Below are 22,792 nucleotides of genomic sequence, written 5' to 3' on the forward strand. Positions count from 1 at the left end.
ATGAATAAATAAACACAGGCGTAGTGAATATAAATGTTATGTTACCAGCTCCATGAAATGTTTGTTTTCTCTAATTAGTCATCGCTGAAATATGAGACCATTTGTAACATCGTGTAAGCTGTAGAGATCTGCAGATTCAAGATGATGTAATTGTGTCTGGCGATGGTGCCCCTTCTCCCCTACTCTACCCCGAAACAGCAACTGGTGGAGGAACATCTGATGGTGGTAGAGAAGCACATCAGGTGGTCTAGACCCATGCTGGCTTTACTCATACCTTATCATCTCGCATGCATTATCATTATATGTTATTTCTGTGATGTGCTTAATGATTCGTGGAGATACGTCATTTTGTTTCTTCCTGAGGTTGAGTTTTGATCAGAAAGGCCTCCTTGTGGAGAAAGATGCATGCAATTGATAAACAGTAGAAATGTTTTGAAGATTTAAATGTTTGAGCTTCTTTGTCTCTGCTCAGACACAGTTGAGTTTGATATGATGAGGAAACAGCAGACACATCAAAGCGTCTGACCATCTTGAACAAAGATTAGCGTCATGGTCTGCTGATTAACTAAAAGAACGAGGCACCATGGGACATGTTCTACATACAGTGTTTGGATACCCAAGCGTTTGACCTGAGCAGGCTAGATCCCAATAACACATGGTCATCGGTGTACAGTAGGATGCCCACCCATATGTCTGGTAAGGTCATCCCTCTGTTGTGCAAACTCCGACTTAGGATCAAGGTGTTCCTAAAACTGGGAAAAGGTCAACCTGGATCTGGCAAGACTACTGATTGTTGTCTGGCTAAAAGGTTAGCAACAGCCAGTGGGTAGATTGACTTGCTGTTAGCTACACCTTTGTGGTGGGGGAATGTCTCCCAAGTTCCATGTTGCCCGTTTCCAGGTCAGCGGGCTATTTGTGTAGGCTAGTGTTTGTCCAAGTCCAGTTGCAGATGTGGATCTAGGTGGAAACATGTACTGTTCCACCACATAGTTTCAGTCATGCCATCTCCTGCATGTCTTCTACCCTTCAAATGCCAGCTGCATGTTCTTCCAGGAATATAGGTCATGTGTATTCAGGTAAATGAAACCAAATGCATGCCAACCTTTCAGGTGCACACCAATAGCTGGATATCAGCATGACTTGGATAGTAGAAGAAACCAACTTTACAGATGTACACCTAGAGGTAGATACTGCTGCAACTGATTTTCTTATTGTGGTGTCACAGAAGCAACAGCTCTTGATAGATAACCCAGACTAATGCGTTGTCTGTGAAAATATACTATTTTGATACAAACAAACAACTCCATTGAAATTGAAAAGGAGCCCCAGTGAGTTTGGAACCTGAACCTGTGGAAAATCTAGCTATAGCTGTGATAAAAGTGGTAAAAGGTTGTCGGAATGAACAAACAAACGAATGATCCGCGTAGGATTCGTGAAACAATTTGTGAACCTATTCATGTTATCTGATTTAGTGGTACTTTCTTAAATATTTCTAAGCCTCTATCAAAACGCCCACTCACTCACTCACTCACTCACTCACTCACTCACTCACTCACTCACTCACTCACTCACTCACCACTTTGTGCAATAGTCCTGATCATGCTGGTATATTATTGGCTCTTTTTTATCATTTATATCTATAGGTAAAAGTTGTTCTATTTATACTTTTAATGAATGGATTTTATTTTAAAACGCATTTAGAATAAGATTTAGAATGAATTTGATGTTCATTTAATACCTTCAAAGTGGTTGACATTTGATCAGGAATCAGATTTGTTTTATGAAAACTCAATGACACATTAATCTTATACTTCTCAACCTTTGGAATTTCAAAATGGCAGCTATATATAAACATACAGAATAGAAAAAATAAGATCATGTTCCTCAGATAGTTGCAAATAAGATTGCACTTAGCTGTAACATGTGTAAGATAGCTGTGTGATTACACACAACATGACTAACTGGGAAGACAGTGTGCCTGCATGGAAGAATGTGTGTAGGAAGATGATGGCGCTGAAGGAATATACCAGAATGTATACACACAATGGCTGTAATTGGACCAGTACGTGCAGGTGGAACTTGCCCTCAAGCCCGTGACATTTATGACCGAAATATAGTAATAAGTTGCAGCCAGATTGCTTAGGACTTGCTGAAGAGCATTTCAATTACCTGTATCCATGATGGCTTTGACTGCCTCCATGGTTTACTGGTAGAGTGTCTGCCAGGAGAGCAGAAGGTCTGGGGTTCAATCCCCGGCCGTGTCATACTAAAAGATGGTACTTGTCTGGCACTCGGCATTAAGGGGCAAAAAGAAGAACTGGCTGGCTCGGAATCAGTATACTGTGTCTGAGTGGGGTATTCAAGTGTAACTGTAGCATGGTATCTCAGTGAGCAAGGACTATAAACCGGCGTCAGTCCAGACTAGGACTAGTGCACGCACGCACGCACGCACGCACGCTATATATAATCTTGGACGTGACTTTAAATTTCACCTCACTTCACCTCACAATGATGGCTTATAGTATGTTGTGTACAGATGAGAAGCATGCAGGATAGTTTTCCTGTTGTTGTGTTTATCTTCAAAGCCAAAAAAACATGTTTTGAAAATTGTGAAAAAGATTGAAACTGGGGAGTAATTCATGGTCTTATGTTTCCGTTAATTTGCTGAATGTGTTATGCGAATGAGATAAGAGCATGGAAGTGAACTAGGGAACATATCAGCTTGCACTTATTTCCACTGTACAGATGAATCATGTGTTAAGTTAATTGATATTTGCTGTTTCTGTGTTGAACTCGTGTTTGCGAGACTGTAAAGGTAGAAGCGTGCTGCTGAGAATAGATGGATAGGAATAACTTCTTACATCAGTCATGGTTCATTTAAGTCTTGTAGTTTCAAAACAAGGACAACACATGGAACATAATGCATTCCTCTGACTAGATGCCTGAGCTGGTAGCTGCTAGACACTACGCTATTCTGCTCCTGCAGCCATTCCTTAGCTGCATGGTTCACAGAAAATATTGTTTTGGTGGCAGCAGTGGTACACTAAGTGCTGTTCTTTGGGAGATGCTGTGGAGGAGGATACCATGAAATTGCAGCTTGGCCATCTGTAAGTTATCTGCCGTGAAAACACAAGCGCATTCACAACAAACAGGAAATGTTTGCCATAGAGAGGACTGTAATTACTGGCTGCTGACCGCCAGACTGGCCATCCCAACTGACCCACAACCTCTCAATCTTCCACAGCTGGTGGCAAGCCATCAACAGCAATGCTCTGTACAACTGATGTCGATGTGTACAGGGTTAGCAACCATCAATAGTGTCACTGTCAACAGCAATGCTCTATACAACTGGTGTTGCTGTGTGCCGGGTTAGCAACCATCAATAGTGTCACTGTCAACAGCAATGCTCTATACAACTGGTGTCACTATGTACAGGGTTAGCAACCATCAACAGTGTCACTGTCAACAGCAATACTCTATACAACTGGTGTCGCTGTGTGCCGGGTTAGCAACCATCAATAGTGTCACTGTCAACAGCAATGCTCTATACAACTGGTGTTGCTGTGTGCCGGGTTAGCAACCATCAATAGTGTCACTGTCAACAGCAATGCTCTATACAACTGGTGTCACTATGTACAGGGTTAGCAACCATCAACAGTGTCACTGTCAACAGCAATGCTCTATACAACTGGTGTTGCTGTGTACAGGGTTAGCAACCATCAATAGAGTCACTGTCAACAGCAATGCTCTATACAACTGGTGTTGCTGTGTACAGGGTTAGCAACCATCAATAGTGTCACTGTCAACAGCAATGTTCTATTCAACTGGTGTTACTGTGTACAGGGTTAGCAACCATCAATAGAGTCACTGTCAACAGCAATGCTCTATACAACTGGTGGCTAGCCATCAACAGCACCTATGTATAGAGGGCTGATTTGCCAGGGGTTTGTCTTCTCCATTCCTTAGTATTATTTTTTTTATGTGTAACAGCCACCTAGCTGAATTAAGAGTAAGACTCTAGGAATACTTTTTGCTGTTTCGAAAGAATTGTTCATAAAATGGGTGCAACCTGTTTTTATCAAGTGCGACAAATTTTGCATCTCAGCATGCACATGATGTAAGTGTAGTTTCTGAAGTCAGATCCCTGTCAGTGAAAGTGTCCTGCAGTGGCACAGAAGCAGCTGGGGGCGGGTAATGAGGCCCATCAGCATGTGTTGGTCAGTCCCCAGGCTTGTTAGATCCCCCAGATAACACCAACTGGCCAAATGGTCAAGCAATAACCTGGGAGGGAAATTAGCCTCCTTGAATGCTAGCCATGCCAGACTTGGGAGGTAATGGGTCTGGCCATTGTTGCACTAACCCCAACCATGCTCACTCACAGGGAAGTATCCTTGCTCAGAGGGACAGCCTGTTCCTGGATGGAGAGGCGATGTGTTGTCTTTCACCACAACAAACAGCCTCCTAATTTTAAGATAGACATCAAGAAGTCTGTACCAAACCTATCTTCATCAGCAGCTACTGTGGGCCTGGTTAGAAACTCTTAAAAGTGCCACTACCTTAACACAGAATCCTCATAGAAAATTGACAGACAGACAATCAGTAATAGGTCTCCAGACCAAAGTACTGACATTCTTGGATAACAAGATGGTACATGCAAATGGGTTTTGTGGTGATGATTGATGCTGTGATAAAAAAGCCAATTTCGCTTTGTTTTTACTTCTTTGTATCTTTACAAGTATGTTTATATTGGCAGTGGAAATTATTGCTCATAAAGAAATGACACTGGGAATCTTTTGGAACTAGGTATCTGTAGCTCAAAGGAAACATATCTCTGATAACTCATTTTGATCCAAGGTATCATTTGTGGAAGTTATGAATAAGGTCAGGGGAAATATTCTGCTCACGGAACTTTGAAAACCATGAAACAATATTTCCTTCTTCTAACATGGGTCTTTCATAACTGTCTGTGCTTATGTATCCTGATGAGAAGAAGAAGAAAATTTGATGAGCGATACTGAACATTTAGATTCTTTGGGCCGATGGTGGCTGGATTAGCATTGCCTCTAACCATGGCGGAACAAGCCATGCTGCCATATGATATGACTGAATGTGTGGTAAAGTCTTACCTTGCAATGCAGGGTTGTGCCAAGAGGTAGTGTGAGATCAATGAATGCTAAGTGTGGGACTAATCGGTGGCTGATTACTGGTGGCCTGGCATCCTCTCCTGCATGTATTGGCACCTACAGTACAGGCAGAACACAAGACCGGAGGAAACACACGTACAAAGGGTCTTTAAATCCTTTTGGAAAACTTTCAAAATAATAAAAAGTAAAGAACATTAACATTTATGAACTCTTTAATTAGGTTGTCATATATTTTATTAGGACATTCACAGGTCTGATTGATCCATCATTAGGGTGTGTGTGTGTGGGGGGGGTCCAGTTGTCTAAGGAGCTGTGCAGAGTTGCACCCTTGGGCACACCAGCAACCTATGATTGTGAGTTTGAATTCCAGTTCGCCTCGATTATGTTTCTTGGTTTGTCAGCACCATGTGTTTATATGTGTTTTATAAATAGTTTAGGTTTTTGGTTAGAATAGGTCCAATGATTTTCCAATGAGGTCAAAAGTTGGGTTTACAAGCTTGTGTAAGGATAATAGCTGACTTGTGTGTCATTGTATCCAGAAGGTGGTGTTCATGCTCTGTCACTGGTGTGCCTGGACCAGACTTGATAATACAGGCCACTGTGATTTTGGCCACTTGTCTCAAGTCCAGGTCTACATGGTCTAGTAAAATTTCTTCTGCCCAAGTAAGATCAGCTTATTCTAGTCCATATACTGAGACTAAAATCTACTGAGCATAATGAAAAAAATGCAAGTTAGGGTTTGTAGACTCAAACATATTTGGAACAGACTCCTATGATGAAGCTTGAAATTTGTGACTACAGTGGATTACATTGTTCACTCATTCACTTGACAGCATGACCATCTTTGAAAATTAACTCTCCACCATGATCTATGCTGATATTGTCATACACTTTGAAGCCTGTCTAGCATAGCAGCATTAAACTCCATTTCATGTACTATCAAATTGGTACAGTGGTCAAAGTGTTTGCTTGTTACACCTGGGATTGAATCTCTAGGTAGGTGCAGTTTCTGATGTCAAATGCGAATACCTTCACGCATGACTGCAGCATTGATGGAAGCAGCAGGAATCGGCCTCATTTACAGAACATATGATATATTCTCTTAATCATGGTAAAGAGATGCCTGTGTCTGGTGTCCTCATCACAAACCAAGGCATTGGCAGTTACATCAAAATACACATACTCTAGATGACCAGAATGGCTGAAATATGCCCCTGGGTATTTGCAAGCTGGCTGGCCAAAGCTAGTGATGACAGCACCAGATGTTATAGGGGACAAGATAGATGTCAGATACATTACAGGAACATTTCGAATGCAACACAGTAATTGTATCACACAACATGTTTACTTTGAAATTCTGACTCCTTGATAATGTCTGTGAATATCATGTCCCTCTGTGAGGGAGGTGTAAACAGGCCTGGTTCTTACCCTTGCTGATCTTCCCGACTCGCATCTCATAAACTTCACAGGAGGAATCTGGGTGGGTTATGCTGTGCTCTTTGAAATTATGGCATACAGAATTGCAAATATCAGTGGTACTGTCAATGCCAAGTTTGATGTTTTTCATGTTTTGCATTCTGTTGTCTATATTGAAATATCAAGGCTTGTTATTGAAAAACATGATGTGTTTAGAGAAGATCACTTGATAGACGTTTATTTCCAACTTACACAGATTAGAGGAATTATTTTGGATCTGGTTCCAGAGGCATTATCAGTTGGGGTTTGTTGTTTCTCTTCGAATGTGGACAAGTTGCAAATAGAATCAAATATATGTAGGTATTTTGTTTGTTTTCGTGTGTGTTTTTTTTAAGTATGAGTCACTCGGGGATCCTGGGTTAGAATAGGGCCACAGCAACCTATGCTGGTCATAAGACGTGACTTTGTGGATCGAGTGGTCAGCCTTGTGCCATTAATAATGTGTCATTGTTCACACATAACAGAACACGCACGCACACATGCACGCACACATGCACGCACACACACTTACTTCATTATAGTGTAATACACATTATATGCTATGGTTAACAATTACAGATCAGGCTTTTATTTGCGTGAGTGGCATAGATAAGCTATGCACAGACTGACTCTCATTCACGTATCAGGTCATTAATTAGAAGACAGAATCTGATGCGATGATGTGAGGGGATAGGTTTATACAGTGTAACCTACAGTATCACATCCGCTGCAGGTGACATACGTGAACCTGCAGGTGTTCTGCATCAGGAAGCATATGTAACACTATATTGTTGCCTTGCGTGAGGCAGAAGTCGTACCTCCATGTCATGGAACAAGCGTATCCTCAGTTCTGAAGCAAGGCTAGCCCAGTGGCATAAGTCACACAGGGATATAATTAACCAAGAAAGTTGACTAGCCTGAATAGTGATAACATATGGCAATACCCCCAAAATTCTAGCCCTTAGGATACTATTTACATTAGCAACACTGGTCTGGACTAGTGGGCTAGTGCTAATTTCCATCCTTGTCACAACAAGTTGTTGTTCTGAATTCATCCCTAAGCCGACCCGTGAAGATCCGGGTTAGAATTTGTCTTCAGCAACCCATTGCTTGCCGTAAAAGGCTACTATGCTTGTAGTGAAAGGGGCTAATGGGATCGGGTGGTCAGGCTCATCGTATCCAAATTGCGTGGATTGATGCTCATGATGTCAATCACTGGATTGTCTGGTCCAGACTCAGTTATTTACAGACCGCCATCATATAGCTGGAATATTGCTGAGTGCGGCGTTAAACAACAAACAAACAAACATTTCTGAGCCAGCCGGGACTCTTCATCATGGGTTCAAATCCCGGAATTGTCCTGGTCATGATCCTTTGTGACCACCCCCCTACCTTTCCTGGGCTGGTGGGTTTCACCAAAGTGGAAAGAATCGAAACGTTAAACAACTTTGAAACATTCTTCCAACGTTGAGTTAACATGCCATGTTGAGACTGAAATACATTAAAACCAAATAACAAACTCATCCACCAACTATCAATTTCTTCAAATCTTTACACTGAAACTTGTGATGCGGAAGAGAACTTTAGTGATTTGAACAACATAAGGCTTCTGTGAGTGTATGTTGACATTCATATATGTTCATATAGATTTGGTGGAAGGGCTGACAGATGCCAACATGGCAGGCATCAGTGCTTTAGTACATTTTACTATCACTCCTGTCCTGGTTCTCATTTATTCCCTAATTATGATCACCTGGAGTTTCAGATGAATCGAGATAAGTCACCTATAAGCCCCCCCACCCAGCACCTTGCCCATGAAGCTTCTGTCCCCTCTCCATATACAAAAGCTAGTACTTTAGATATTGCAAGTCGTCACCTGGGTCTCATTGACTCCACCTCCTCCTGTCAGCTCAGTAGTGGGGCTACACTGAATGAATTACCTGCATAACTAATGCCCTAGCCTTGCTCCAAGGCTGTACTCAGTGACAAGTCCATGGATCTATAGTAATTTTATCTTCATAATGGACAAGTCTAGTTAAGCGGACAGTACACTTAGGGACGCCAGTCTTTTATGGGGACAGCTTGTTCGTATTGTTTATATTATCTTGAAATTATGATTCCAATTAATGATTATTGCCTTATAGACTTGTGCAAGTCTACTAATACCCCAGTATCTGTTTCTGTTCAGTGAAGGTGTCTGGGTACAAGTTTCTGTTTTTCTTTCATGAAATCCCCTTGTTTTGTGATTGCCCTTGTAATGAAACTGTCATGGTTTTTGTTCTGAAAGAATATGTCATGGCTGCTTCATAAAGACAGAGAAAATGCTGTGGAATTTGTTGGTGGTTTTAATAAATGTGTGAACGTAAACTGTTCTAGTGTTTGTAGCAGGCATGTGGGATTGTGCCACTTACTGCAGTGTCTAATGATGGTTTGTTTGTAGCTGTGGTCAAGATAAACAATTATGAAAAACACTTCCCCTATTAGACACAGGGCCTCCAATGCTCACTGGTCTCTAATTAACACCAGGGCCCACTTGCACAAAGTGATCTTAGCACTACGACTATTGTAAGCCTATGTTAAAGTATGGGAGTTACGATCATGTTAGCACTAAGATCGCTTTGTGCAAGTGGGCCCTGGTCATACACTCTGTCCCAAGAATAAAAGACAGGTCTCTAATACTGTGATATGTTGGTGATTAGTAATGGACGTTCCCTGCAAATGTTCCCTTTGTATGACTGTAGAATTTGGGGTTCAGTATGGTAGTTCATTGCTATGTGCCAGCATTTAAACAAAATAAACCCTGGCCTCTAATAGATGTTTTGTCAACGGCTTGAGTGAAATTAAGACACCAGGCCTTCTAATAGAGGAAATATGGTATCTGCTGTGTCCTGTTCTATTATACGAACAACAGGATCTTACAGTATCATTATGATCAAGAAATCCTGTCAACAGCAAAATAAAAAAAAAATCTAATGTGTCAGGATCCGTGTGTGTGTGTGATGAGTCAGTTTTCCTTCTTGAAAACAATATTTATCTTCTTATTTCCTCATTTGAAATATTCTCATTTGGGGCTATTTTTCATGGAAACTCTTCATGAACATATTGACTCCTTGTCTGATAAGTATGTCAGGTCATGCATTACTCTTGGTCAACTTTGAAGAACAGGTTGTCAGGGTTAGGCATTATTAGCCATATCTACCTAGTCGCTAGCTAACTTCGGATTAGTGGTTTATGCAAAATATGTACATTTCAGGAGAAAAAACAAACAGTCCCAAGAGATTTTCACTGGTCTCCGACAATCGGACTAGTGACCGTGTTTTACCTTGTTGTCATTAGTGAGCCGTACATTGCTTTCATTGTTTATATGAAGCTTCAAGAAGAAAGGAGTGTGGTTGCCTGTCCAGGTTGATTCCCAACGGGAATACAGTAAAGCATGTGAGGCATCCTTGCCAAAATGTATCAGCAACATGATTCATGACATGTTGATTCAATCCTGAAAGCTGGATGTTGGTTGCCTCATATATCAGGATGTTAAAAAATTTAGATTTTTATTATGTTTTATTTGTTTTCAGATTCCAGTAGCGGGACAAGTTGGTCCCCCCTGTACGGGGGCGGGTCCAAACTTGACAAGGACGCTATCCAGATAATCCATTGCATCTATTGCAAAGATTGCCGAATGGAGAAGTTGGCTGCTGAAAGAGCAAAACAAGCTGGGGCGGGGACATCTACGGACCAAGACCCACCCACACTATCACCTTCTAGCCCTCACAATTTGCTGGACGAGATCTCCCTTCAGCAGACCATGGATAAAAACAAAGAATGTGAGTTATGTACAGTATGTGGATATGACTGTTTTGATTTTGATTTTGTCCAGAGGATGGTGTAAAATATACTACTCAATAGAAGTTAAGGACCACCCAATTCTTTCATAATACTATCCTTCGTCAGTCATGTCAGAAAAAATATAAGAATAATTTTTATTGTACAGGACACCCTTGTAGGGCAGGGTACAAACTATCTACATATGGACATAAATGTAACTATGAGATGTAGATATACGTAATGTACATTATATAAAGAGGTATTACGTATTATTTTCATTTACAGTATATAAACATTTATGTATATCATGAGGTGGCTGTCAGCGTACACTTAGTGTTGATACTGTATTGATAGAATAGATTAGAATAGAATTTCTTTCTTTTTTTATCGTACAAAATGCCCACTTGGGACCTAGTACAAAAATAGAGCATTTATATGGTACAGAGATGAGAACATGGCATATATACACAACATAAATGCATGAATTTATCTTATCTAATTTGAGCCCTTACCTTGGTCTCAGTTTAAACATACAAAATACAGTCCTGGCAACAAGACTTGAACATTATTTTGAAGGGTTCATCAATTGTTTTAGGAGGTTGGTTTTATCAGTCTGGGTCATGACAGATTAATTTTAGAATTATGATAGAATAGGGTGTTCCTTAAGTTATCTTGAGTAGTATGTGTTGGTTCCAGTTTCCTCGTTGGTAAAATTTGGCGTCTTTGACACTTGTCTTAAATAGTAATATGTCCATAGTAAGGCTGCTAACCTACTCAGTCTTACTCTGGGTACAAAACTTGTGTCTCTGCCACACTTCATGATTGGTAATGGTAGCTTCTGCTCATTAAGACCATCCCGCCATGCCAGGGACTGCGGAGGCCCAGTGGGAAGTGTGTTTGTTAGTCTCTCACAAAGCCTGGGTTTGATTGGAAACATGGGAGCAATATGTGAAGCCTATTACTGGTGTTCCCCGCTGTGGAGTAGCTGTAACACATTTTGTGAACTGTTTTCTCTCTCTCTCGATCCCCGGCCGCGTCATACCAAAAGACGATCATGGTACTTGTTGTTACCCTGTCTGGCGCTCGGCATTAAGGGGCTAAAACAAGGACTGGTCGGCTCGGAGTCAGTATACTGTGTCTGAGTGGGATATTCATGTTAAACTGTGGCATGGTATCTCAGTGAGCTAGCACTATAAATCAGCATCAGTCCAGACTAGTACAAGCAGCCACACAAACACACACACGTACATGCACGTCGCTATATAAGTGCAATAATCTTGGACGCAACGTTAAACCCCATTTCACCTCACCTCATATGCTTCACTGGAAATAGGTGTTTTGAGCTTTGATTTCAAGATTCAAATGTTTTGGAAAAACCCACTGGAATATGAAGATATTTTGACAAACGAGGGCCTGCTGAAAGTTTAGTATGTGATTTGTTTGAATATGGCCTTCTTTTTTTTCTTGTAAACATTAAGTTTGCTTGACATCTTTCTAAGGAACAGTGATATCTTTTTTCAAATTGGGTCTATCATCTGTTACAAGTGCAGTTATAAAACCTCAATGAAGACAAAATAGCTGAGCCAGCAATAATCTATATATATACAACCACAAGCTAATGGGTACATTGTTTTGTACCGAATGTCTGCCATTCTCTTCTTGTTTCCTGGGCCATTGAACTGTCAGAAGCTCCTACCGGTACCGAGCCTGACAACATGACTTACGTCAGTATGTGTCCTGATCTACAGACTTTGGACATAGGTATTCGTGAGTTGGAGTTCTCTCCATCCAGGTTGTTGCAGTGTAGCAAAAATAGCATTTACAGGTTTCTTTGAGAACACAAATTCAATAATGTTGTAATTAGTTGGTCAAGTACTAAAACATGTCCAAGATCTCTGAGGAACTTTATGATCTCTAACCCTGTAGTGATTCCAGGACTGAATAATTCTTAATTGAGTAATGCTTGACTCAAGAGCCAACGAAACTGGTGGTTGCAATAATGACATGGCTCAGAGTATGTCACTGTGTTCTGACAGTGTCGACCATTGCTTGGGCCATCAGCTACTGGTCTGTCTGTTCAAGACTTGATTATTTACAGGCAGTAACTGTTGTATTTGCAGAGGCATTTAAACATTCATTCACTCCCTCCCTCCCTCGTTCTAATCTCTCAGAAAAGCATTCTAGATATCAGGTTGTAATAAAAACTCTGTCAGGAGCAGGAAAAAATAATTTGATTTATTTAAACCTGAGACATCCTTCACCATAACACTGATAACGCATAGGGGCTCTCTGGGACATGATTCCAATGCTAATCTTATCTTAATTGCCTAACTTTTTTGCATTTCTCAAAGTATTCTGTTCGTCAAATAGCTCCATTTTGTCTAACAAGCTTTATGAAGGGTGAAGAAACCTGGCTTGATGTGGTAGGGTAGTAGGTTCCCCCTGAGTTGGTCGCTATCAGGTGATGAAATGTTAGCTGACCCTGGACAGGGGTGCTACACTCTATTCTATCTCCTTCCACCAGTTATCAGTGGCCGTTTCTCCTTCTGTCCACTGCCCCCGCTCAGTATCCATTGTCGGTCTTGAAGCATCCACACAGAAAGTGCCAACACAGCACAGAGTCTTGTTATGTTGCAGTTAATTTGTACGTCTGTTCATCGGCAGCAAGGGAATCCTTTGGGATTCTCAGCCAACCAAGATCTGTGACTCTGGCTCTGTGCCAACGGTAGACTGAGGAATGCAGAACGGATGCATGAACAAGGAGTCGGAGGAGGGCTCAGTGCCAGGTTTTTTTCACTGAACACTTAACCAGATGGTGCTGCAAGTGTTTCACTGATCTGGTACCTGTGTAGATGGCCCAAGGTGAGATAGGTAACACTGCCAGCTGATGATGAAATCACCGGCTTGTTCCCGATGACTGGTCAGTTCGCTTTTCGGACCAAACTGTCAACACACAAACACTCTGTTTGTCTGCTTACACCTGTTAGACTTGGTACATGTGATTCTTATAGACTGGAACCATTGCCAAGTCTGTGACCTTGTGTAAGAACATACTAATAGATTGCCCTAGATATCCCGGCCTTGGAATACCACTTCCTGGCGCCCTCATCTACAAGAACTCTTGCAAGATACAATGAAGTATGGAATGGGAAGAAGTTCCAATCAATGCCCCTTTAGTCCACATAAATAGTATATTACCTGTGATAATTGTGAAAGCAGCATGAATGGGGTCTAATTAAACAAGCCTTGAGAATCAATTTGCTACCGATGAAATCTGTTAATGTGAAATTCATGCTGCTTTAGAGATACATATGTATTTTATGTATTGGTATCTGAAAACAGGAAGGTTCACTTTTTAATGACAAGACTGCTTTTACATTAGATAATCCAAGTTTTCACAGCCACCATTCACTGCACTCAAGACTTCTGGAACGATAATAAGCAGTTGAAAGCTTTCATGTTGGATTCAGTCTAGGGTAATATATCTTAATTGAAGAGATGTTGGTTAGCATCATGCCTGATTAAACCAATTACAGCTGTTCGGAAACTCCCCACTTCAAGCATAGCCAAGGCTCCCTGAGTGGACATCAGTCTGCTCCAAATACCAGAGGGCATTCTTGGTTCAGGTCACTTCAAGCAAATGCTCATCTTTGTACATCTGTTCTGTCCCCAGAATAATTCCCCCAAAAGCTTTTAAAATGGTTATGATGCCAAGAACCTCCCTTCCTGTTCTGGACAGACGGGTCTGTCATCCCAAGATATGGTTCTGTCATGATGTGCATTAGCTCTGCATTGCCTTGATTGGGATATGTCATGCCGTGGCCTGGCATATACAAGATCTATCTTTGCCATGACATGGTCCTGTTAAGCCATGAATGTCATGTGGTGGTGAAATCTGTCACTGCCATGACATGGTCCTGTTGAGGCATGAATGTCATGTGGTGGTGAAATCTGTCACTGCCATGACATGGTCCTGTTAAGCCATGAATGTCATGTGGTGGTGAAATCTGTCACTGTCATGACATGGTCCAGTTGAGGCATGAATGTCATCTGAAAATCTGTGACTGTTATGACGACTAGTCCAATGTTTTAGCATGGCAGGGACCGCCTCTGTGGTCTAATGGTGGAGCGTCCACCTGGTGAGTGGAAGGTCTGGGGTTTGATCCCCAGCCGCGTCATACCAAAAGACGTTAAAAGATGGTACTTGTTGTTACCCTGTTTGGCACTAGGCATTAAGGGGCTAAAACAAGGATTGGTCACCTCGGAGTCAGTACACTGTGTCTGAGTGGGGTATTCATGTTAAACTGCAGTATGGTATCTCAGTGTGCTAGCACTATAAATCGGCATCAGTCCGGACTAGTACAAGCAGCCACATACACGTGCATGCACGCCGTTATATAAGTGCAATAATCTTGGACGCGACGTTAAACCCAATTTCACCTCACTTTAGCATGGCAGTAATGACAGCACGTTTTGCCTCACATAATTTTTGATGAAGCGTTGATGTCATAGAACTTGTCAAGACAGAAATGTCTCTAAGAGTGAAAACTAATTTTGCACCATAATGTACATGTAATTATAGAGGAGAAATCATTGTGTAATTATAACAAGAAGTATGAGGGTACTTAAAACTGATTATGGCATGGTTGTTTACCACTGATTAATGTGTTGAGATGTGTTGATAAGTGTACTGTGTGTTGAGACGTGTAGTGCTGAGACGTATAAGCTGTGTACAGACATGTGTGGTGTGTACAGACAGTGTGTTGATATATGTCCAGGAGGACAGGCCGAGGCTATGTGCGGAATGTTTCCCTCCATGCTGCTGTGACTGTGACTGACTCAGTTGTTGACTGCTTGTAGGTAGTAGTGAAGGTCAACTCCCAAGTTGCAACAACAGCTGAGGAAACGACTTGGAGGTGGTGCAGCCTCCATTAAAAGATATGCCAGATATAAGTGAATTAAGCCTGTGAATCAGTACTGCTAATCAGCTGAGTTGAGTGATTGGGGCAGATGGTTCAACATGGCCAAAGTATCTGGACCATCTTCCCCATGCCACAGTGTTATGCTAGATATGTACCACGCATCTCTGTGTTAACCAACTCTGATGGCCGACATAGCAGCCTGTCCACCAGATTACAATTAGAGGAAGGCGCATCTATCATGACCAAGAAAACACAAACAATTACTTATGTGCTTTCCCCTTGACCTTTGTTATTATGATAAATTTGGGTTGAATATTTATCCTGAAACATCTTTTTAGAAATTAGAACCACTTCTCCCAGTGCGTATTCTATGCAGACAATGCTTTTAATACTGCGTTTCATATGTGACTGCCTGTAGTCCAGTGGGTAGTGTCTGCCCTGAGAGCGGAAGTTCGAGGGTTTGATCACTGGCCCCATGGATCCAAAAGATGTTACAAGATGGTACTTGTTGATACCCTGTCTGGCACTCAGCATTAAGAGAATAAAACAAGGACTGGTCGGCTCGGAGAGCAAGTTTACTCTGGCAGGTCACTTCCTACTACCTCCGGTCATCTTTTGGGATACATTCAGGGTTACATACGTATTGATACACATTGAAATGGTTGTGTCACAGTATGATATGTATCATGGTACTTAACTTGTCCTGTTTTTGTGTGAAATTCTCTAGCTTATCCCATGGATACATTGTTGAATGTTGACCTGTCTTGTTCTGTTTCATGGTGTATCTGGAGTGTTCATAAATGCCCGTTACACAGTTCAATATGAGATCTGTGCCATCTGGGATGAAACTAGGCTTTACACCTGTGGCCATGTCTGTCGCTTTCGACAGCCGTTGTTACGCATGATGCAGCCATCAGAATACTGCCATGAATATAAGGATCTGATTAGTTGCTGCGTGAAATTAGACAATTATTGCTTGGTGTAATGTGAATAGTTCCATGATTGACACATGTTTTTGTTCTGTTTCAGCATTGAAGAGAAAGCTTATGTTAAGGAGGTCGGTCAATGAACTGGTCGACAGGGGAATATATCCACGTAAGTTGATGTTGCATGTATTTTTGATGATAACCAAAGTATATAGATATGCCTGACCTGGCCCTTGAGCTTTGCTGGTATTTGAATCTAGGGGGCCCCTAAATCTACAGCTTTTAGCATTAGGTTTATGACAAGGCCACTTCACTGGCCTGCTTAGTTTCAAGTGTTGGGAATAGTTCTCCAGTACCTCTTGCTTGTCATAAGAGCCTCCCTCAAATGAACATGGGGTGATTTTAGTGTGCAACCAAACTAATGAAGTGTCACTCTGCCCTTGATTGAGGTTATGTGTAGCCTTGCTGATAGTGTGCCACTGTGACTTGATGGCTTGGATCGTTGCTTAGCCATTCTGTACTGACCACTGTGATATTGCTGGAAAAGTGCATAAAAATACAATATCTTGCTCACAGTGAACCTTAAATCAGTCTGTGCCAAAAAATATGTCTTGCTCGAACCTGTCACTTGAATTCATTTTCAGTAGATTTTTGGAATTTGCAGAGCTTGCTAGACCAAAATAAGTTTTATATGACTTGGGCTACAGACTGGTGGCTAAAGTCACATTCAGCTAATTATTATTCTCTGCAACTGTCCACTGCTATATGGTAACAGAGGTAGTGTGTTCTGCCCACTGCCATTAAGTCACAGGAATGACAGAATTGTATTCATGGCCACTTGGAGGAATGTAGACGCATCACTCCATTTTCTCCAGGACAGCTGAGGAGGACCAGGAATTCACTCAAGCTTTGAACTGGAAGCGCTCGAGATGAAACGAAAACAGACATTAATTATCTAGGGACAGAAAAACACTGATTACAACCCTGAATGAGAGGCATGCGAGAGATAAGGAGACTTATTATTGTGCCCATTCTCAGCGGTGATGGTAGACAGTATCTGTATGTCAACACCTGTATAATCAGCCATATTGCAGGTCACCTGCACTTCAATAAACCCTCTTCTAATGCAAGGAGAAGCAGCCAAGATAACAATTATCTTTTAGCCGATATTGAGATCTCAATTATAATGTGTGTCTTCCACACACTTTTTCTGAGATAAGGTTCCACATCCCCTCACGATCAAGGCAGAATTGATTCCAAACTTAAACAGTGTTAGATAGTTAGAAGAATAAACAGTTATATCAAAACAGACATGATTTTTGCTGAAACTTATTTATTATATAATTTATTTTTAAAGTTGCTGGGCTTATCTGATATATTTGGAGGTGTTGTGTATTTATTGTTGCAGGTGGGGCACATACTTCCGTTTAGTTTTTTCTTTTGATAAGAAAGCTGTTTTGTGGTGTAAATACATTATGATGGAGTGGGAAGAGAGATGATTAAGTACCACCATACAACAGCAGTTAGTCTCTCTCCTAGACTCTTGTGAATGTATTAAAATAATCCCAAATTCATTTACATGTTATACGAAGGCTACAATGAGAGTGTCGCATATTGATATTACCTGTTATACGAAGGCTACGATGAGTGTCCCACATTAATTACCTGTTGTATGGAGGCTACGATGAGAGTGTCGCATATTAATTACCTGTTGTACGGAGGCTACGATGAGAGTGTCCCATATTAATTACATGTTGTACGGAGGCTACGATGAGAGTGTCGCATATTCATTACATGTTGTACGAAGGCTACGATGATTGTGTTGCATATTAATTACATGTTGTATGAAGGCTACGATGAGAGTGTCCCATATGAATTACATGTATGGAGACTACGATGACTGACACATTTGACACTGTTGATGACCTGGTGACTTACGCTGCACTTTGTGTTACAGCTCTGAAAACCCCTCCAGCATACGCTGAACAGAGGAAGCAGTTGGAAAGGGCAAAGGTAAGCATAAACATAAATCAGGAAGTGTCCAGCATGCACACACGCAAGCAGCTGTGGATGTGGGAGGCTACTCGCTGTCACCTACTTTCTCATGCACTAGAACACGCAGGGAAATCAGAGCTGCATTAAATACATTTATTGGTACTGCCAACTCAGCTTTCTGTGGTGTAGCTTGAACCTGTCACCTTTACATAGGAGGGAATGGTGCAGATAGAAGCCCGTTAACTTTTCAAGGGGCTTGTATATTTGTATTGATACAACCAGCAGGAAATTAGCATGGAACACGTCAAGGTGATAAGTATCTCGTATCGTTCCAGAAACTAGACAGAAAAAAATATTTATGGAAATAGAAACTCACTTACTTCAAATTTATTCCTTTAATCCCTGTTTCCTGACTACAGGAAAACATTACCATGGAAACAGACAGTTGCACAGGTGCTGTGATGAAATGCAGCTGCATTAACCCTTTATCCCTGCAACCAGCTGACAGAATACATATCTGACTGTTATCCTAGCACTGTCAGCACATGTAGTGTCAAGTCAGTGCACATAGACACCAACAGGAACAGGTTGGGGTTGCAGTGTGGTCTTTAAACAAGGCTTTTAAGTGCTCAGTTGGAGACTGCAACATGCATGCTGTAAGATAAACAAACATGGGAAGCATGCAGGCCATGCCGGCAGATAGTAATGTGACCGAGAGAGACATGGCTACCTCTACCTCATCCCAAGTTTCATCTTCAGGGAACACAGAGTCAGTGCTGTAAGATAAATAAGCAGGTCTGCATTCTTTTAAACACACTTGTGGCATCAAATTTGCGGCTGGTCTGATGAGGGTGGTTTGGATGGCACTGTACTGCTACTTGTATCACAGACTGTGTTTGAAGGTGGTAGTCTAAGCTTGGCCGACTCACAGCTGTATAATGTCAACACTGGTTGTTTTAGCCAGGGATGCTTGTTTACTGCACTCAATGGAAAGATGGGCCGTAAATGTTGAATAATGTTCACTGGTGTTTGTTTATTGAGCTTGTCCACATTGCTTTGTGATGAGAGATAACTTTAATATCCTTGCTAGATCTGGTGGAATATGACTGATGTGATATCACAACAAATATGGCTACCTGTGAAAACATTGCTTATACACAAGCAGCTACACAATACATGGGCTAGGCCAGCATGGCAGGATATGGTTCATCTTCTTGTAGTTTTCTGGTGTGCTATCATGGTACACACCTCCTGGTGTACTGTTTGTTGAGTCAGACTGGTCCACATGGCAGTTTACTAATGCTTCTGACAAGGAATAATCTCATTGCTGATCATGTCAGTTAGTCATGTTTCCAGGCAGAAAGAAAATTGGAATCTGAAATATTCCCATAAAAAAAGGAATGGACATAAAATATTGCAGAATGATAATGTGTTCGAGAAGTCAACTATGTTCAGTGAAACTGCTTCAAGCATGACTATAAAAAATAATGGAGAAATCGCTCGAATCGGTTATTCCAGAATTAGAATTCGGAGGGATAAGATAATTCTACTTCCTGAATCAACAGATTCGTGTGATTTCTCCCACTTTAAAAATGTCATGGTTGATGTATGTTGAACTTGTACTTGAACAAGATGAATGATCAGAAAGGCTACTGAATTCGTGCCGCAGGCTCAACTGCAACAATAGCGTGACATTATCGTAATGGTTCAGGGGTGTGAGAATTTGTCTCACTTGTCTCCCTTGTTTCGTCATTGGCCTTGAGGTTCAATTTGACTATTTGCCTTGGAAGTTTGGTGTTAGTTTCACCTTCAGCGTTATCACCACCCATGCTTGTGACAAGTGTTGACCACGGAAGATTGGGTGATTACAGTGTGTGACCTGGTCATTGTGTGGCTGAAGGTGTGATCTTTGCTCATGCTGTCAACCAGTGAGTTACCTGGCCCAGATTCAGTTATATACAGACATCCAATGTGGTGCTGGTATATTGCTAAATGTGACATTCACTCCCCTTCATGGAGTGAGTGAGTTTGATTTTACGCTGCTTGAAGCAATATTCCAGCAATATCATGGCAGGGGACACCAGAATTTGGCTTCACACATTGTACCCATGTCAGGAATCGAACCCGGGTCTTCGGCATGACGAGCAAACATTTTAACCTCTAGGCTACCCGACCGCCTCTACCTTCATGGAAGCTAGTATAGTTTAAGAGGTATACACTTTTTTTATATAATTGCATAATAGAAATAATTTGTTGATCATCCAGCATTGGAGTAAGATAGATGGCCCCACCAGGGGGCGCAGTGATGGAGTTTACATACCACGGCAGTGCCCCCATGAAGGTGCACACTGCTAATTAGGTGGCATGACTTCACAGTGTATACCAACCTTTGATAAATGGTAGCGGAGTCTTTGAAGTTGCCTCACCCACCTTCCGTTTGCTCCTTCTTCCGATACCATTTTCCAGAAGTGAAGAAAAGCAGGAACTGTTTGTTTGGAGGTCTGGTGCCAGTTGCCAGATTTTGGTGATTGCTCGTACAGTTAGCTCCCTAAACAGGCAGTCAACCAATCTAGGGATCTTAACATTTAACAGCAATCTGTCCAGGTCTTGTTTATTTGTAGTTGATAGGCTCTCTTGCTGAAATTACCATTCAGTAAGGCATTGTAATTAAAGTGTATTTTGTCTTCAGAAAACATGTTTATTGACTGTAAATGAGATAATAATTACACTGTGTCAAGACTGATCACCGCCTTCACTAACTTTTAAAGGATTTTATCAAAATCAAAGGTTACAAGGAATCTGTTTAGAAAAAATGTGAGAGACATGTTATCATTACAATGTTGTTAGGTGTTTTGACAGGCGACCAACACACTCCCTCAGCAATTATGGTAATGCTTTTATAATTCAATTTCTTGTAAGCGATCAGTGAAATTATGCAGCGAGCAGTTCCTGCAGAGAAAGCCAGAACTTTGAGTCTATGATGCTCTCCAGAACACAGGGAACTACTGATGCCATTATGTGGCATGCAAGTGGAAGATAACAAATTGTTTTTGGCATGGGTTCAGCATGTGCCAGAACTGCAGACATTATTTTAAGTGAATATAGAGATTCCCAACCTTAATGCTACTTGACTTTGGGTAGGGTTGAAAGGTGATGTATTAAATACATTTCCTGGTTCTCCTCGAGATTGGCATTCTATACATACACACTTGTAGGTGAAAACATGGTCGATACTTTTAGGAGAGGAGAATAGTTGTCATAAATAATGGATGGGCAATTTTGCAGAGTGTACATATGTTTTTTAGTAGTGCAGACATGTTTTCCACATTTATTGACTTCTTTTTCCCCTGAAGCTCCATATTGCCAGGAAAATCTGAAAATTGTTTATTTAAAGCTGCTTTAGCATTCTACCATGGAAAATATTCAAATCTGATTAAGTTATGGTTAATTACAGGTAACAAATCTCTTTAACATACCTGAAACAATTTAACTGCAACAAGATTTTTTTCCTCATGCCAGTCCCAGCCTGCAGTTTAAAGGCGGTAGGCAGTTTAAAACACTGATTTGATCTTTGAAATTGAGGGGGCATTGGTGGTCCAATTGTCTAAGGCGCCGCGATTCGCTGTGCAGAGTTGCTCCCTTGGGCACACCAGAAACCTATGATAGTGGGTTCGATTCCCGGTTCGCCCCGACTATGTTTCTAGGTTTGTCAGCACCATACCCGTACTCGTGGGTTTCACCGAAGTGGTAAACGTCTGAAACCTGCATCACTTCAGGCTTTCCTCCCACATTAAGCTGACACGCCGTGATATAACTGGAATAATGTTAAAAGCGGCGTTAAACCCAACTCACTCACACTTTGAAATTGAAATTAGGCTCAGAAAAATGAATAAGTGATGTTTTATTTTATAATTGGATAGCATTTATGACACAAATGGTTTCAAATTAAATTTAAGGGTATAATATGAGGAGCACATGTAAAACGTTTTGTTCCCCTAAAGGAAAGTCAGCTCAGAATAGGTCTCCCACAAACTATAGTTGTATTATAAGGAACATGCACCTTAATCTCAATTCAACTTTTTCACAGCTCATTTCCGACTGGTGATTATGTAACAAAGAGGATTTTGTAAAGACAAGTAGTCCTTCCAGGTTTTCACCAGTTCATAACTTGGTACTAATGACTGACTATTTCATATTATGAAGGGGCTGGGACCTTTTAGATAATCCGCTCCTGAGAATGCTGGGAATGTATATTTCTCCTCAGGTGTTACAGCCACACAATATTGTTCACTGGATATGCTTTATGTTCAGAGGTGGAGGATACGCTTATATAGCACGCTGGTAGGATGGTAGTAATGCATGAAAGTGGGGCCGGGTTTGCCATGATTAAGTGACATTCATTGATAGGTAGTCTCCAGGGTCATTTCTAGGTCACTGACCTTTCAACCAGGCTAGAGGAAAAGATGCAAGCACTGATGCAATTTGTTGAAACACACTGTAGGATTGATATGTTTTGTTACTAATAATG

At 41.3% G+C, this 22,792-nt stretch overlaps 1 protein-coding gene across 3 annotated transcripts in view; it reads left to right on the plus strand.

Moving 5' to 3' along the window:
- Window positions 1-22,792, plus strand: part of LOC124110632 (myocardin-related transcription factor B-like) — a 103,421-nt gene that overhangs the window by 56,047 nt on the left and 24,582 nt on the right. For all 3 annotated transcript variants that reach the window (XM_046469945.2, XM_046469944.2, XM_046469946.2), the window contains 3 exons: window positions 10,172-10,420; window positions 16,373-16,438; window positions 18,227-18,282. In XM_046469945.2, the coding sequence (XP_046325901.2) occupies window positions 10,276-10,420; window positions 16,373-16,438; window positions 18,227-18,282 (267 nt within the window). In that variant the 5' untranslated portion in view covers window positions 10,172-10,275. The remainder of the gene's footprint in view (window positions 1-10,171; window positions 10,421-16,372; window positions 16,439-18,226; window positions 18,283-22,792) is intronic.

Source organism: Haliotis rufescens, unplaced genomic scaffold, assembly GCF_023055435.1.
Source record: "Haliotis rufescens isolate VD_foot unplaced genomic scaffold, xgHalRufe1.0.p SCAF_11, whole genome shotgun sequence".
Classification (NCBI taxonomy): Eukaryota; Metazoa; Mollusca; class Gastropoda; order Lepetellida; family Haliotidae; genus Haliotis; species Haliotis rufescens.